This window comes from Panthera onca, chromosome C1 (assembly GCF_046562875.1).
Source record: "Panthera onca isolate mPanOnc1 chromosome C1, mPanOnc1 haplotype 2, whole genome shotgun sequence".
Taxonomy (NCBI): domain Eukaryota; kingdom Metazoa; phylum Chordata; class Mammalia; order Carnivora; family Felidae; genus Panthera; species Panthera onca.
Window position 1 is genome coordinate 113,174,524 of NC_138346.1, and position 18,544 is coordinate 113,193,067.

At 50.6% G+C, this 18,544-nt stretch overlaps 1 protein-coding gene across 6 annotated transcripts in view; it reads right to left on the reverse strand.

Moving 5' to 3' along the window:
- Positions 1 to 18,544, reverse strand: part of ARHGEF4 (Rho guanine nucleotide exchange factor 4) — a 260,980-nt gene that overhangs the window by 5,482 nt on the left and 236,954 nt on the right. For 3 of the 6 annotated variants that reach the window (XM_060623854.2, XM_060623852.2, XM_060623856.2), the window contains 5 exons: positions 15,986 to 16,125; positions 3,931 to 4,110; positions 2,715 to 2,891; positions 2,462 to 2,641; positions 95 to 327 (listed from right to left, as the gene is read on the reverse strand). In XM_060623854.2, coding sequence (XP_060479837.2) covers positions 95 to 327; positions 2,462 to 2,641; positions 2,715 to 2,891; positions 3,931 to 4,110; positions 15,986 to 16,125 — 910 coding nt within the window. Of the gene's footprint in view, positions 1 to 94; positions 328 to 2,461; positions 2,642 to 2,714; positions 2,892 to 3,930; positions 4,111 to 7,754; positions 7,867 to 8,194; positions 8,310 to 15,985; positions 16,126 to 18,544 lie in introns of those variants that run through there. The other 3 variants (XM_060623857.2, XM_060623858.2, XM_060623853.2) reach the window with 3 other exon arrangements.

An 18,544-nucleotide genomic window follows, 5' to 3' on the forward strand; every position in this document is an offset into this window, starting at 1 on the left:
GACTATTTTACTATGTGCTGTCAGAACTCAACACTCTGGCTGACCCAAGGCATGAAGAGCCTCAGACTGCCCTCCCTTTCCAGCAGCCTCCTACCTGTGCTGGGGGGGTGTGTACTTGAGCAGCTCAGCCAGCTGCAGAGGGTACTTGCAGATCTTCTGTACCGGTGTCAGCAGAAAGCCGTCCAGGGAGATATCTATCATCTTCTGTAGTAACCGGCAGGCCTCAAAGAAGTACACATACTTGCTGAGCTTGGTAAGCCTGGAGAGCTCCACACAGGCATTGGGGTGGTTGTTGCAGTACTCCGAGTAGATCTGGAAGTCTGCTTGCTGGGGGCACAGCTGGAGGTCAGGATGGTGACCTCCTGCTCCCTCAGGCCACCCAGGCAACTGGGGCACAGCATAGGAGAGGGAGCAGGGGCCTCTGTATTTCCCTCAGGAGCTGGGCTCAGAGGGCCCAGACTCTCTGTACCCATGTCACTGGGCACAAGCTATGTGGAATTAGACACAGGGGTATTAGACACTGAAAACTCAGGCATGTGTGTGTCCTGTCACCACCCAGATTTCTCAGCAGATATTTTGACTGTATGTCAGTTTTTTTTTTTTTTGGAGGGTGAAATCAATGATGTTAATAAGGAAGCACTGCCAAGGCCAAAAACTAGAAAGAGAGAGAGAAAGGAGAGAGAGAAGGAGAGAGAGGACAGGGGAAAGAAGGGGGAGAAGAGAAAGAAAGGAGAGACAGAAGGGGAAAGTGGAGTGGGGGGAAGAAGGGAGAGAGAGAAGGATAGAGAGGAGAGAGGATTGGGGGGAAGAAGGGAGAGAAAGGAGAGTGAAGGGGAGAGAAGAGAGGAGATAAAGAAGGAGAGAGAGGGAGAAGAGAGAGAGAGGGAGGGACAGAGACAAGGAGAGAGAGAGGGAGGGAGAAGGACAGAGAGAAGGATTGAGAGGAGAGAGACAGAAGGAGATTAAGGGAGATTAAATGGCTTCCAGGGTCTATGTCTGTGCCCCCTGGTGTCTCGCTTCTTCCTCACAAAGCTCTGGCTTCATATCTGGGTAGCCAGTGCCACTTTATCCATTCACCATGTGACAGATACGTCCACATTGTGTATTGTTTAAAAAAATTTTTTTTTCATGTTTATTTATTTTGAGAGAGAGAGAGACAAAGCATGAGCGGGGGAGGGGCAGAGAGAGAGAGGGAGAGAGATCCCAAGCAGGCTCCACACTGCCAGGGCAGAACCTGACACCAGGCTCAATCCCACGAACCACGAGATCATGACCTGAGCTGAAATCAAGAGTCAGATGTTTAACCAACTGAGCCACCCAGGTACCTCTTGTGTGTGTGTCTTGAGACACACACACATGAGGCACATGAGACTCACTGTGCCTTTTTTCTTTTCATTTTTTTTTTTTTTTTTGTTGTTGTTGTTCTATCTACCTGACCCAGAGAAAGACTGGGTCTTTAGTGACTAGGACTTCATGGACTTAGGTGGGAAAGGAGGGTAACAGCAGTAAGCTCACTGGCCAGTTGCTGTGATGGTCATACTGGGTAATGTCGATAGAGTGCCTATCCCTCCCTTCCAGCCCCCATCACAACTCTGCCTGCTGCATAACTGGCTCCAAATCCCACACTCACTCAGGTGCTCTGACCCCACTACCCATTCCTGCTCAGGGAATCTAAGGTCTCCCCTTCCAGCTCTCCTGCCACTGGAGCCAGGTAATAGGGCCCTTCCAACAGCCCCCTCAACCCCCACCCCCACATACACTGGTAGTAGCCAGGAAGGAACCCATATTGTCCTTGATGGGCTGGCCTTGGCATCCTCTGCTCAACCCCACATAAATGCCACAGGAGACAGAAACAAGTGCTTCCTTACCAGGCAAGGCCAGGAGTCCATCTAGCCCACACCATCCAATTAAATCCAATTAAATCACCAATCCAACTGGCATTTAGAGTGGAAGTGCTACACATTACACAAATTCCAGTTTTCTCACTGTGTGAGGAAGCCCAGAATCTGCTATGACAGCTCTGAGGATGCTCAGCAGGTGGCCCCGCCCAGCTTTGCCTTCTATTTCCTGTAGCCCAAGAAAACCTTTCCCGCTGATGCCTAAGGCCCCCTGCTCCAAGGAGCCTTCTCTGACTTGGTCTGCCTCCCAAAGAGGCAGAGACATTGCTGAAACAGCGCTGGAGGGTGAAGGCGGTTGGGCACTAGGGGAGTGGAGCCTGGAAGCTTCTGGGAAGAGAAGAGCAAGTTGCCTGGGCTTTTAGCCTACAGGGCCCACTTCTGTCTGCGAGGAGGCCAGAATGGGAGCCAAGGGCAAAGGGCGGCTTACATGCTCGGGGGCCAGGGTGTGTGTGTGCAGGGGAAGTGGGGACCACCAGCAAAGAAGGGCAGAGGGGGACTGCCTGGCTGGGAGGCCTGGAGAATGGGCCCTGGGCAGAGAGGTTGCTGGGGCAGGGCGTGCTCACGTGCTCCAGGAAGCAGGCGCCCAGCTCGCTCAGGTGGGGGCGCTCCCTGTTGAACTTCTGCTCTAGCGCCTTCACGAACGCCTTCTGGCACCGGTAGATGTCCTCGATGTTCCCAAAGATGGTGCGCAGCTGTTCCTCGCTGAACATGTCAGCACGCTTGCGACACTGCCTGATGTAGCCCTGCAGCCCATGGCCTGTCAGGTCTCTCTCTGGTCCCCCCACGCCACCCTCCACACCTCCTGCTAGGCCTCACCTCGCAGATGTCCCGCAGATGCTTGATGTAGTCCCGCTCAGTGCTGAGGATCTCGTTGATGACGTTGGTCCGCATCTGGTCCTTGCTGCTCTGCCCCTCGGCACTTCCATCCTCGGCCCCGCTGTCCCCGGCCCGCAACGTGTCATCGTCGGCGGGCTCGTCCTGGTTCACCCGCAGCTGCAGGCAGCACGTGGCCAGTCAGTGCCCGGAGGGTCAGCCCCTGTGGCCCGCACGCGGGGGCAGTGGTGAACTGAGGCTGGGAGGAAGGTAGGCATGGCAGCCCCCTGCCCCCAACACCGGAGGCTCGCCAGCCCCTCCAGAGGCGCCAGCTTCTGTCCCTCTCCCTCTCTGTCGCCTTCTGTCCCCCTCCCCCTCCTGTGCTGGTGCTGGACTCCGTGCTGGGAGCAGAGTGGATGCTCACTCTTAGGGGGTTTCCGAACCAGTGTCTGCTCACACCAGCCCCTCTAGGGCCTGTAACAGAAGTGAATGGATGATTGGGGCCTTTCTGGCTCTGTGACCTGGAACTAGGACAGGCTTGGGGTGGACAATGGGCCGTTTATCCATGAGGTCTGGGGCAGGGGAAGCAATGAAACCCAAGGTCTGAGAACTCTACTCCCCACTGCCTTCTGCATGGCCTTTGAGGGCACCCGGGTTCCTTCCTTGGACACCAAAGGCCACCATAGGTAGGTTCTGGGTCTCCTCCCTGTGATCTCTTGTGCTAACGACTTAACTTGTCCAAGCCTCAATTTTCTCAGGTATAAGTGGCTGTTCCCAGCTCTCAGAGCGTTGCGGAAGTTTGAGATGCCTATCCAACTTTTCTGAATAGTGTTTAGTAAATGCCTGATACACCGAGTTGTTTGTGGTGGTGGCATTCTAACATGCAGATTCCCCCTGGAGGAATCCACACACCATCGTTTCTGACCCATTCCTTTCTGAACACTAAGGGCACCCTGGTGGGAGGGGTGGGGCAGGCAGGAGTTTGTGATGGTCTGCGGGTGGAGGAAGGTTGTGTCACAATTCTGTGGCTGGCCTTCTTCACATCCCCGTCCCCACACCTCCCATCTCCAGCCCGCAGTCTTGCAGTCGCAGCACAGCCATAGGTAGGTGGGGGTCCATGCCCAGCACCTCTGACCCCAGAGCAGTTTCAGGTCTGCACTTCTGAGCAGAGCCAGTTGGCTCCTTATGGACCCAGAGAAAGCATAGGCTGGTGCCATACCCGCACGAAGCTGGCTGGAAACCACCCCTCGCCATCAGCAACACGACCCCACCACCACTCTCTGTTGGTGGCATCCATTACTTCGATGACATCCCCAGCTTTGAAGCCCAGTTCCTGGTCATCCATGGTGACATGGTCCCAGAGTGCTTCAGCACAGACCACACTGCCATCACTGATGAGCTGTAGAGAGAGCCACAGACAGGCAGATCAGTGGGGTAAAGCTGCCAGGGACCTCCTCATGGGGCAGGGTGTTCCTGTTTTCTGCCCCCCCACCCCTCAGCAGCCCTGAGAAGAGGGGATCCTGACTCATGTTACAAAGGAGTGAACGGAGGCTCCTCCTGAGCCAGCCATTCTTCAGGGAACAGGACTATGCCCTGGGCATGTCTGGACTGGCAGGGCTCATGATGAAGCCTGAAGTGAACTTGACCACTAGAATACTGGTGAGCCACAGAATCTGAGAGGCAAGCATGTTGCTCACTCCCCTGCACAGGGCACATCTTCCTCCCATCCCCATTGGACTAGTGATTAAATTATTGTTCTCAGCTTCATTTACCATCTCTGCTCTGCTCTGTGATGCTGGGGCTGAGCACAGCAAGCTACATTTCTTCTGTGCCAGCTGCTCCCTGTTAGGTTCTCCAAATGTGGCATTGGAGGGTACCACAAGGCTGGAGGGAGAAGGGCTTGCTCCCTCCTGCTGGCTTCTTGTGGACTTGCATTACCTGTGAGGTCACCTGGCAAGCAACGGCACCACTCCTCCCAGGGACAGAGGTTTCCAGCCATCACGGTAGCTGGATCTGGTTTGCAGTGTTTTTCCAACACTGGCAGAACCGGTCTCTTGGCCCTCCCCTGCCACGTCCACCAGCACTAGTTGAGCAGCACCTATCCTCAGACTTCTAGGTCCCAAGCCCTACAGGATCCTCAGCTTTAATTACTCCAACCTCTTTCCTATATTCCCTAGCTGTAGGAGAGGTAGGTTCACCTTGCAGCTGCTACCTCTGTAACAGATACCTCAGGATTGTTCTTGTGCACTCGGGTTATGGAGTCAAGTACTTTAAAACTGGCTCATAATTCTTTATATTAATTTCTCTCTGCTGAAATAACTTGGGGTGTTTCCTTACTCCAACATGGCCATGGACCTCACATCAGGAGCGACGCTCCTATCATGGATCTCACATCAGGAGGAGATGGAATTCCGCCCCCCCCCCCCCCCCAAGCCCCCAGGCAGCTCTTGTGCTCAGAGCTCCATTTCCTGTTGGGCTGACACCTGCTTTCCTGTAACATGGGCTCAGTTTCTGCTCCGTGAATAATGAATGGCTCTGAGTGCTCAGGACAAGAGGAAGGGTAGACAGGGGGCTATACAAGAGGTGAGATCTATGCCCCTTTCTGCTGGGACCAAGTGTTGGCTCTATCACAGCCATGGGCTGGCTCTTTGGTTAAGCAGTCACTCCCTCAGAGCATCACCAGTCAGGCCGTCTGCGCCAACTCTTTCCTCCTCTGAGCTGCTTGCCTCTGACCCCATTCATGAGTGTGAATCCTCCCTTGGCTTCAGGGACCTTTCCTCGGTGCTCCCAGGGCAGTGTGTGTTCTGTTCCTCAGATTGAAATGGGAACCAGAGCAGGGCTTCAAGACTAGCTGGGTCTTCACCTGAGAGTTCCAGTAGCTAAAATGTTTTCCCCAAACCCTGAATGGGCAGAGAGAAGGGTAGGGCGGGCCACCTGGTACCAGAGCCCACTCAGGCTGGAACCTTCCCTAGGGTAGGGCCTGAGCAAGCACATTCAGAAACCTTCAGTTTACGTGTTCTGGGAATGGAACCTGCTCCAAACCCTGATGAAATCATTCCTCGGAATGATTATACGCACATTTACTCTCACACAACAGCCATTCAGGGGCTGCAGATGCCCAAGGCCCACCAGAGACCACAGGCACCAAGCACTGGGTTATTTCTGGGGGGTTGCATGCCTCCTCAAGAGACCATTGCAATCATCCCAGCTAAAAAGACCTACTACAGGTATGTCCTCTTCTGCAAGAAGGCCTGGCCCCCAGGATCAAGACCTCCTGGCTGCAATATGACAAGATGAGACCAGAGGACTCAGCAAGGCATCATGAAAGGAGCCAGCCTGCTGTACCTAGGGAGCAGGCACTAGACTGGGCAGCCCATAGCTGGCACACTCCACACAAGCAGGCTACCACTCCTGGCCTTGAAAGATCTTGCCTGAAGACGAGGAAGAAAGTACTCAAGGGTGGTATGGGTGAGCCAATGAGAATGTGGGCTGCAGGTGAATGTCCTCTTTCAGGGACAGCGATCACAGGTAAGCATGTGCATCGGGACTGAAGGTGTGTGTGACGATGGGTGAGTGTGGGCATAAAGACAGAGGGTGTGTATGACATCAGGCAAATGTGTGCATCACGATGGAGGGAATATGTGACTATAGGCTATTTGGGTAGTTTTGATCCTTGAGAGGCGGGTGTTCCGAGACCCCCCTCTTCCTGCACACACCCTGACATGCACCTGCCAACACACATTTACATACTCACTAACAGGATGCTACACTTTGATCTCCGGAGAACAGTATGCCATATTGCAGGTGTATGCTGTCCACCCTCAGTTCACACCAGCTACATACACATGCAGGTCTCTAGGACAGCATGGATGCTACCTTCACTGCTGGAGCCCAGGCAGGGAGGAAGCAATGCAGACATACCCACACAGCCCAGCTTCCCACCATTTCTCTTCCCAGGTTGTTTCCTACTAATATTAACTAGGCCAGGTGCCTCCTCCTAACTCCAGGTCTTCTCAAGTGAGCCCTGAGCAAAAGCCCCTCTTGTCAGGCCCAATGACTCCCCCTTCTGCTTTATTCTGCCAGCCCTTGCAGAGAGGTGCACATCCTACAGAGTGGTTTCCTGTATAGCTATGGGGGGAAGGGTTCCAGGTATGGGACAAACAGGTAAGGCTTCCCAGAGAGACCATGGTTCCTGACCTTTATGGACAAGCCCCAATACCTGCCTTGTCCAGTTATCCAGAAGCCCTTGGTGGTGGCGGTGGTGGTGGGGTTGGTCACGTTTGTCACTTCCTTGTCCTAGTACCTTGCTGTGCACAGGAGTTACCTGACAGACTCACAGTCTTCAGCAAATCCCCTGGTCTCCCTCACTGATGCCACAGTAACCATGTGCTCTCCCTGGGCCACAAAGCTCCTCTATAGATCCACAAAAGGGCGGCACTCTGTCACCAAGATAAAATGTAGCTCCAAGAGGTCAGACATGCATTCTACCTCCAGGATAGTCCAGAGGCCATCAGGGCCCACACTAGATGGGTTTCTGGGCAGAGGCCCTTCCTGAAGCTCTCTGTCTGAGGTACGGCTGCACAGAAGCCCAGATTCGAGTCCAGTAGGCTGAGGGGCAAGGGTTGCAGGTTCATTCTTGGCCTGGCAGTGGGGAGCAGAAGCTGGCTCTGAGACATGGGCTGTTTACCGGGGGGGCAGGTCGGGAGAGGGAGGGGGCAGGATCCAGTCTTGTGCCCTGGAGACTTTGACAGGCTGGAGGAAGCCAGGCTTTACCTCAAAGTTGCTCTTGATGACCACTCACGACCCTTCCCACCCTGTCCTATCTCCTCCTCTCTCTCACACACATGCCCACCCTGTCCTATCTCCTCCTCTCTCTCACACATGCGGGCTGGTGGAGGATTCCAATCAGTCTGGGAAGGAATATGGCTCAGCTCCTCCAGGCCGCGGCCCAGCAGGGGAGAGTGGGTGTTCAGAATGCCCACGTTCCAGGGATGCAGGCAGGGCTCTACCCGTAGTAGCGGCATGCTGGCCGAGACCACTAACCTGGATAAAGCTACTGCAGATGACACGTGCACAGGAACCCACTCATCTCCCCATTTTTCAACCCACACAGAAACGCATGTCCAGTTCCGCGCACACGGCAGTCACACGTACACTTTCCAGACCACAGACAGCCGTGTCCACAGCTGCATCCGCATCCTCAGTTACACGAAGAGACACGCCATTTTAGGTACACGCACACGCGCACGGCACAAAGGACAGGCAGAAGAACCCCGTGGCACAAGGGTCACCAAGCCCCAGAGTCACCTGCAGGGCCGCATCACCCGGGGGACGCACGCACACACTGGGCCGTGGCACATGGAGCTGGCAGAGGAGGGGGGCACCAGGGCCAGGCGGGGTCAGCCGGCGCACCTCCGACCACTGCGGGCACTGCGGAGGACGCGGCTGAAAAGGAAGATGCTTGGCGGCGCGGCGCCACTCACCCCTGCGCGATCCCCCGCGGCGCCCTGCCCGGGCGGTCAGCGGAAGGCCAGCAGGAATATCAGCACGACGTTGATGAGGACCAGGAGCGCCAGCACGGCGAAGACCACCACGCGCTGGGCGCCGGGGGGCAGGTTGCAGCGCAGCAAGGCGCGCAGGGCGCTGCCGGGCGCCGCGGGGCGTCGCCGGGACTGCGGGGCCCTGGCCATGGCCCCGGCCTGCCAGCCCCGTGCGGCCCGGAGATCCCGCCGCGATAGGGCGGGAGCGGGGTGGCCCGGAGCGCCCGGAGGGGGGCGGAGCCGCTGCGGTCACCGGGCCCGGGGCTTCTCCAGCTCAGCTCGCGACGTGCGCGCCGCGTCTCCAGGCCCCGCAGCCCTAGCAACCGAGCCGGCCGCAGGGGCGGGGGAGCCGGGGTGGGAGGGGTGAGGAGGCTCGGGCGTGCGAGGCGGCCTGCCCGGGGCGCCTCCTGACGGGGGGGTGGAGGGGGTGGGGAGGGGTTCCTAGGGGGACCTAGACGCGCTCCCGGTGATCTGGGGCCCCGCCCTGACCGGGCGCGGAGGGCCGCGGCGGCGCTCGGGGCAGGGCGTGGGAGGAGGTGCGTGGGGGGTGCCTCAAAGCTTCACAGTATTGGGGTACCGGGCCATGGGGATAGGCCAGGGGCTCTGATCCCTAATACCAAGAGCTGTCGTGGCCCCCACTTCAGGAGTCAACGCATCTTGCAAAGGTCAGGTAATTTGCTCACTCATAAAAGCGCCTAGGAATACAGGGATGGTGGAGTCAGGACAGACTGAGGCATCACCCACATGGAGGTGCTCCAGGAAGGTCCTGACTCAGGACTTCTCCTTACTGACCCATCCCAGCAGCATTTTGTTCCTTTGGGAAAGCAGCTGGCTTCTTCAGTGGCTACTCCCCTTCTCGCCCCCCACCCCCCGCCACCGTTTTATTGAGGTATAACTGACAAAAATTGTATATATTTAAGAGATATAATCTGATGTTTTGAAATAGGTATACATTGTGAAATAATCACCACAATCAGGCTAATTACCCTATCACTTCTCGTGTGTGTGTGTGTGTGTGTGGTGACAACACTAAGATCTAACCACTTCACACACTTCAAGTATACAACACAGTACTCCTTAACTATGGTCACCATGCTGCCATGCTGCACATTAGATCTCCAGAATTTAGTCATCTGGCACAACAGAAACTTTGTATACTTTGGCTGACATGTCCCTATTTTTCCCTCCCTCAACTCCAGGCAATCCCCTATCTTCTGCTTCTATGAGTTTGACTTTTAGATTACACATATAATAAGTAAGATGACACACTTTTCATCTTTCTGTGTCTGGCTTATTTCACTTAGCATAATGTCCTCCAAGTTCATCCATGATGTCACAAATGGTGGGCTTTCCCTTTTAAAGGCTGAATAATATTCCAAGGCATATAAACCACATTTTGCTTGTCCAATCATCACGCAATGAACGCTTAGGTTGTTTCCATGTCTTTGCTACTGAATAATGCTGCAGAGAAGATGGGAGTGCACATATCTCTTCGAGATCCTGATCCCATTTTCTTGGAACACCCACAAATATGATTGCTGGATCACATAATAATTCTATTTTAAATTTTTTGAGGAGCTTCCTTACTGGCTGTACCAATCTACATTCCCATCAATAGTTTATAAGGGTTTCCTTTTCTCCACACTGTCACCAACACTTATCTTTTGTCTTTTTAATAATAGCCACTGTAAGAGATGTGAGGTGATATCTCATTGTGATTTTGGTTTGCATGTCTCTGATGATTAGCAATGGTGAACATCTGTCCATATACCTGTTGGCCATTCTGTGTATCTTCTTTTGAGAAATGTCTATTAAGGTCCTCTGTCCATTTTAAAAATGGATTATTTGGGTTTTTTGCTACTGGGTTGTATGAATTACTTATATATTTTGGATATTAATCCTTTATCAGATATATGGTTTGCAAATACATTCTCCCATTCCACAGATTGCCTTTTCACTCTGTTGATAGTTTCCTTTAATGTACAGAAGCTTTTAGGCCTGGTGTAATCCCACTTATCTATTTTTGCTTTTGTTACATGTGCTTTTGGCATCATATCCAAAATAACATTGCCCAGACCAATGTTGAGAAGCTTTTCCCTATTTTCTTCTAGTACTTTTGTGGTGTCAGGTTTTTGGTTTAAGTCTTTAATCCATTTTGAGTTGATTTTTGTGTATGGTGTGAGTTAAGGGCCCAATTTCATCTAATGCATGTGGTTCAGCAGCTTTTTAAAAAAAATCCTGTGTCAGCTATGCAGGAGTATCCTATGTCAGTTCCTATTATGCTCCCTCCTGGGGAGTTCCCACTGCCTCCCTGACAGACTGTACACTTAGCCCTGTAGGGTTCAAAGCTCATGTGCAGGTGTCTATCACTCCATCCACAAAGATGTGCTCTGTCACAGTCACCATGCCCCTCTGATGGATCAGAAGGATGCAGCCAAGCAGGCCAAGGAGACTTAAAGGCAGATCAGAAAGACCTGCTCAGAGATTTCCAGGCTCCATGCTCAACACTATGGCCTCCCGGGGCAGAAGGAGTCATGGAATTTGGGCAGAGGCACGTGTTCACACATGAGTGACTTTGTTTCCTGTATATTGAGGTTTCTGTGTGTGTGTTAGTACTACATGCATGTGAGTGAGTACAGATGAGTCACCTGTGGACACCACCATCCTGCTGAACACCCCAAGCAGGTGCCGGGATATATGTGCACATGTGGGTACCTGTGTGTGTGCCAGGGGAGGGCTAGGATTACATCCAGAGAGGCTGGCTGCCCTCCTCAGATCTAAAGGTTCTGTTCCCATCTGTCTGGTCGTGAGGGGAAAGTCATTTTTCTGTTTCTCTTCAGTTCAGAAAACTAGGCTCAAGATTTGCTCCCTCAATCTCTCAGGAGGATAGTGGGGTAACAGAAGGCATCAAAGGCTCCCAGCCACCCCAAATCCCAGGGCTCCTTTGTAAGACTGTGTGACATGCCCTCTTGGGAGGGTGTGGCTCAGAAGTCCTGACTTTAGGCCAGATGTTTCATTGTGTTCCTGTGGTTCCAAGGAAGAAAGGCACAGAGGACAGTTCTGGGAATCCACTGGTCAGCACCGTGCTGAGGGCTGTGGGTCTATAGCACTCTACCTGATGCTGTACTGGCCCCAGAGGCCTGTTTTAGGGCTTCAGCCATGGCCCATTTCTGGAACAAGACCTCTGTCTCCCCTGTAGCTGACCACCTTGGGGCAGAAGAACCTCTGAACCTGGGCTGGGACCAAGACCTAAGAGGTGGCCACTGCCTTGCCGGGCGGCACCCAGACTTTTGATCCTGGTGAACTGGGGTGATAGCAGGGAACACAATGGCAACGTCCTTTTTGTGTATGTTTCATGACCAAAAAAGCAAAGCCAGAAAAGCTTGAAAGCAAAGGCCTTGGCTCTTGAGGGGTTCAAACTGGATGGTTCCAAGCCAGGGAGGGGAAGATAAGTGGAGGAGGTAGCAGGGAGTTGCAGGGAGGCACTGCCAGTGACAGGACTGGCAGGGAGATGGACAGGTGACATAGGTGTTTGGACAGATGAGGGATAAGCCCCCAGCACTGTAGCTTGGGGATGGATGAGGAAAACTGCTCTGGGTGTGCTGGCCACCAGACAACTTACAGTCTTGGCCCAGGGTCTCCTGCTACCCCATCTCATGGAGAGTTAAGTGAGGTTGTTGTCCAACAACAGGGCATGAAAAGGTATCTGGGGCACTGACCAGTATCAGGCTCTTCCCTTGGGCTGGTGCCAGAAGGGGTACCAGAGCCAGGTAGGCCTTGGGATGGATCTCCAGGCTCACAGACACTGGGGAAGACAGAAACACCTGGAGAGAAGGTCAGACTATCTCCATGGAGGGGGAGGTCATAAGCTGGCCTGGTGTCCTGAGTGTCCTCTTAGTGTTCCACAAAGAGTTTCTGGGAGCTTGAGGATGGCAAGACTCTCTTCTATCCTCAGGTTACCCTATGGCCTGTGGGCCAGGACAGTCCTGCTTCCCACCCGCTGTGCTGGCCTAATTATTGGTAGAGCTCCTATTATGCTCTAAGCCCCAGGTTAGAGGACAAGATTTATGTCTGACTGCCCTCTAGTTCACACTTATCTCTTCTCAGCAGGAGGATCCAGGAACTGTTCTTGGCACGCCCCCTCCATGCCCTCCTAGAGTGGGGACATCAGGTGCTTGGAGCAGACCTGGATACAATAAGACCCTCAGAGCCAGAGTCAGGTAGTGGGCAGAACTAGGGAAGACTGGCTCCACACATGCGCCCTTTGTTAATGCAGCCATGACCTGGCCCCCAGGGGAGATGCTGCCACCCACAGCACAGCGGAGGGGGCATCAGAAGACCCCAGGCCAGGAGCCATGCCCTCCCCTCCTCTGGTCCCATCTCACAACTGGGCGGGGGGTGGGGGTGGTGTAGGACTGGTGGAAATGAAAAGAAGACACCTCTCCTTTCAGCCCTCAACCCCAGAAAAAAATCCTTGGGCTAATGATACCCTCAGGCCTGACTCCAGCCCAGCAAAGTATGCTCAGAGCCTCATGAGGCAGGGAAAGGCTGGGAAAGGCCGGGAAGAGGGTGAGGAATTGGGCAGACAGACATAGGCCTCAGTCATGGGCATCTGGACAAGGTACCAGACCGCATGATGCTAAAAAAAACAAAAAAAAAAAAAAAAAAGGAACACTTCTAGGCACTGCAGTTAACTCATGTTGCAGGGTCTGGACCATCACAAGGCGCAAGGCACAAGTGAGATGCAGAGAATACAGAATGAATATGATATTGTGTCCCTTTTCACTTTTGTCAGCACACAGACATGCACTGTCTACCCCCACCCTCAACATTCCTATATATTCTGTATCCCAGGGCCTGGGACATTACTTGACAGTAATTACATGCTCAGTAAATATGTCACATGCATCCAACACACACATATACACATCACACTCATAAACCTGCAGGTGCATGTGTTTGTGAGCACATGCACTCATTTCTTCTGTACCCAGAATACAAAAATGCTTCACTATTCTCCCCTATGTCTACTGCGCTTTGGACTGGATGGTTTGAACTCCCTTCTGTTTAGGAAACTGAGACATGGTGTCTTCTTCTGAGGTCAATACAAACAAGAAAGTGTCACAATTTAGAACATGATATGTGTGTCTAAAAAATAGAAGTGAATATGTGATTTTAGAGCAAGATAAATATTCTTTACTATGGACTTTTCTCTGACATCTGTTGCTGCTATAATCTCTTAAGTATGAAACTCATGTTGACCCTAGCAAATCAGCTTGCCACACATGTGAACCAGCAGTGAGTGCTGGTGTGTTCAGGGCATTCATGGTGGGGCTTCACTGCTCTTGGAAGGCCAAGTGAACTAGCCTTATTGCAGAATCACCTTTTATATCTCTTCAGTTTCTGATAAAGTGGGTCTATTCAATGCTGCCGACAAATGGGTGCTGCCTTTCCTAAGTCCCTTATACACCTGGGTACAGTGACCCTCCTGTAGCTGCCAGTGCAGCTCAAGTGACACACCCATCCCTCCAGAGGAAACTGAGGCCCTGAGGAGGGGATGACTGGCCACATGTCCTCCACTGTCCAGTGGCAGGGTGGGGGGGCAGATGCAGTGCTGCCAGCCTCCAAACCCAGGCCCTGCCCTTCATGCTATGTTGCCCTGAAAAGGGATCTAGAAGTGCTGGTGGGTCTCATGAAGGAGAGCAGCCTGGTGGACACTGACACCTGCATTTGCCGCTGCATCACTGGAGAGGGGCTCCCCAGTCTGACTGGCTGCCCTCCTGCATGATGTGACATGTCCTTCCCCACAGGGGCATGTCCAGGAAAGACAAGTACCCTGAAGCACCAAGCACTCTAAACATAAGATACAACATCACCCCTCCGCCCCCCCCCCCCCCCCCCGGTCTACTCAGGAACCTCAAATACCAAGAAAGACCTTTGAACCAAACAAGAAACAAAGTCTCTAAGCAGCTAAAATAGGTGCTATCCAATTCATGATCTAAATTACCTTTATTTCCTTCATAGAGGTGCCCTCTGCCAGCAGCTATTGGTTCTCTTAGAGCACTCCTGGCTCTTGGCTTTCCTTATCCAAAACCTTTTAGAATGAATAACTTGTCAAGGGCCCCAGAAGGCACTTCCTTACCAGCAGCAAGATATGACAGACCAGAATTTCACCCTCAAGTAAGAGATACACAACTATGAAAAGCAGACACAAGACCTCTAACAATGCAGCACTGATGGCCAATCAAATATCCCCACAACTGTTCAGAGTCTCTAAAAGCTTTATGTTAGCAATCCTTCCTCACTATCATCCTCATTGCTGGAGAACCCACCATATGCCAGGTTATCTATGTTATTTCAGTTAGTCCTTATGTAAGCTTATGGCTATCCTTGTTTACAGTTAAGTAAACCAGAATTCAGAGGGTTAGCTGCTCAGAGCTTTACGCCAGGCAGGGTACTGGGCAGGGAGGAACTCCCATCCAGGAGTGGGAGGCCCCAAAGTCCGGATTCTCCCCTCTTCACCATGCTGCTCTCCACAGGGCTGGGGCCCAAGACTGAGGAGGGCAGCCTGAGACTTCAAGAAAAACCATTATCTGTGAATTCTGCTTAAGAAGACATAATTTTAGGACATCTTCCATTCAAAATAACTTATGAGAAGCACTTAAAGAAAGGCTTTATGTATTGGAAAAATCAACTTATTTAACTTATTTGAATATGTATTCTTTAACAAATGGATCTTGAATAAAGCATTATTCAATGACTGTTTTAAATCATTTATTCAGAGCTGGGCCTGGGGAAAGAGTTCATCCACCATCAACAGTTTGTAACCATCTGTCCAGTAAGTAGGTAATAAGGACAGGACACTCCTTGAGGGTTTCTGAGAAGCCCACCAGCCCACTCATTCACTCAAACTGTAAATTGATCCCTTCCGAGGTGTAAGATCCTGGGTGGTCAGATTCTGGTTTTGATGAAGCATTAATAGATAGTAGCTCATGACTAGGAAGAGAACATGGTGTTGTTATGGATGTGGGTTATGGACCACATTATGTTTAATGCCCCCCACCCCCGAATTAAAAGCGAAGAAGGGGAGAAAATAGGAGTATAAGTGATAAAAAGAGAGGAGTCAAGGTCTCAAAATTTCTCTGTCCTTGGACAATGCAGAAGGAGTCCTCGGTATGGGAACCAGTTTTGCCTAGAGGAAGTTTGTCACTAATTTCTTCTGCGTAGGTAGGAACAGAAAGAGAAAAAAAAAGAGTAACTTGCACACAGTTGTCATAGCAACCATAATAAGTTTTGAGCTCTAGGAGTCAACAGGAAAGAAATCAATTTTCACTTGCCTCACTCCCCTCCTGTCCTGAAAACTTCTTGGAGGGAGGGGGCTAAGCCCTGGCCTTCCTTCCACCAAGCAGAGTTCCTGCATCCAGGAATTGGGTAGGATAGACCAGTACACTTTGATTGTAGGTCCTGAGTCATGCCTGCCATTCTGGGTTCCCTGTAGGTCCATAAGGGCAGAGGGGTGGGCTCTGTATTTGGGCTAGCTCTGCTAGCAGATACCACATCCTAAAGGGAGAACCACAGGCTCAAATGGTGTTGTGTGCATGCTGGTGCCACTGCCATCTGCTTGGAACACAGAGCCTGTGGACATCTAGGTCTGTGTGAGCATGCTGGACTCATCCTGACAGCCAAGCCATCTGTCCCAGTCCCTTCCCTTCACCCATGCAGCCCTGACCCTACCTCATTGATGGCCAGCTGCTCACCACCCCCTCCAGGGTGGCTGTAGTGGTGGCTGGAGCTGTGCAGGTCCTCATACAGGTCCTCCTCACTCCCTGCCTCGTCAGCACGGATGGCCGGGTCCAGAACTCCATCAGGGATAGCTGGAAGGAGAGACACCAGCTGGCAAAGAGGAGCTGAGGAAGAGGGACAGGCAGAGAAGGAGATCACCTTTTTCAGGATAAATGCTCCTTCGAGAGGAGGGAGAAGACCTGGGAACTAGTTTCTCAAACCATTTTTTGCTGCAAAATCGTTGTCTAGTTGAAAGAGGGCACTGGTTGACTTTCACCCCATCACTGTTAATCACCATTCAATTCCCACCAACTCCATAAACAAGGAAACTCATATATCTGCCAGAGCATGGCATTCAAGAGCCCCTCCATCTGAACCAACATGCCAAGTCTGATAGAAGGCCCTTAAGAATAATGCTAACAATTTATTATGAAATATATATATATATATATATATATATATATATATATATATGAATATATGTATTTGGAGATATATATATATATATATCCAAAGAAATATAGTATATACATTTAAATATAGGTAGAAAATTAATAAAATGAACTCCCATAGTACTTACTCTGTTTAAGAAAAACACCAGAGTCTTAGAATTGAACCACCTGTATGCCCTACTCCAATTGCATTCCCCTCTCTTCTCTCTTTCCTTTAGGGCTATCCAATATTTCAAAGTTCTATAAATCATACCCATGCTGTATTTAGCATTTATTTCTGTCAAGTTTTGCATGGTTTGACCTTACATAAATGGGACCATCCAGTAGCTTCTCTTTGACTGACTGACCTTTCTTTCTTTCTTTCTTTGTTTCTTTCTCAATTCAATTTTTTTTTTTTTTTTACTCAACAGCTTTTTTTTGGGTTATGCAGCTGTGACTGATTCAGTCTCACTGCTGCACAATCTTGCATTTTATGAATATGTCACATTTTACATACCCATTGCACTGCTGGAGACATTGGGTGCTTTTCTGTGTTGTTGCCAGTGTGAACGATGGCATTGCAAACATACCTACAAACCTCCTGGGCACATGTCTTAGAATTTCACCTCGGATGGTGTTTCTCAACTCTTTCTCATTATTAACCCCTAAAGAGCCTTTTATACATGGTTTTCCTAATCATCTCAATGAAAATTTAATACTACAAATACACCTTGTGTTTGTTTTATGTTCTGTGGCTCTTTGGAAAGCCACAAACTATCATAATACCTAAGATTTTTGCCCCCTTTGGCAAAATTATTACCCCTGGTGTGAAGTCATGCTCTAGGGAGCAGGTGCCCAGGTTTGGCATTCCTGGGTTGTAGGTATGCCAAACTGTTTCCCAAAGCTATTCTACCACTTAAGACCTCCGACAGTGTGTATGAATGTTCCCACCACTCTGAGGACTGGCATTGTCAGACATTGTTGACAGGCTGATGGGTATGGAATCATATCTTACTGTGGTTTGAATTCACCCGTCTCTGATCACTAATGAGGTAAACACACCTTATCTATACTTATGAGTCACTAGTATCTCCTTTCATATGAAATATCTATGTCAACTGAGCTTGTTGGTCTTTAATGTAATCATTAATGTAAAAAAAGTTTATTTCTATGTATATATATATATGTACATACACTGCTCTCATTCTCCATACTAAATCTTTGTCACCCACATGTATCATAAATATGGTCTCCCACTTTGTGGCTTGTCCTGTCTCCTAATTTATCAATCTTGTCCTATATGGTTTTGTGTTTAGGAAACTCTTCCCTACCTCAAAGTTACAATATTTTCCTATGTTATTCTTCAATGTTTTATAGTGTTTTTGTTTTGTTTTGTTTTAAGTAGGGCTCATGCCCAGCATGGAGCCCAACATGGGGCTTGAACTCATGGTTCTGAGATCAAAACCTGAGCTGAGATCAAGAGTCAGACACTTAACTGACTGGGCCCCCCAGGTACCCCCTATAGTTTTTCTTTTGACATTAAGTTTTTATGCAATTGGGAATATATTTGTGTATTGTTTATCGTGTATTGTGTGGGTTGGAATCTGTGGTACTGTGATTTATAATAAGAAATTTGTATTTGGTCTTCCACCCGGTCCAGGCAAAGACCTCCTAAAACCCTTGGGAATATCCAGTGATAAGAGAGATAAAGGTTTTTTGTTACGTTAATCTGACTTCCAGAAAGCCCCTAGGTAACCTAGGGATAGGGATGGTTGCCAGGGAAACAACCCTGAGATTAGAGGTTTAGAATTTTTAGTCCCATCCCCCAACCTACTTCTGGGGCAGGGAGAGGGGTTGGAGGTTGAGGTAATAGCCAATGGCCAATGATTTAGTCAATCATGCCTACATAATGAAGCCTCTATAAAAACCCAAAGGACAGTGTTTGGAGAGCTTTCTGGTTGGTGAACACACGGAGACTGGGAGAGTGGCATACCTGGAGAGGGCATGGCAGCTCTGTGACCCTTCCCGCGTTACTTGCCTATACATGTCTTCCATCTCATTGTTCCTGAGTTATATCCTT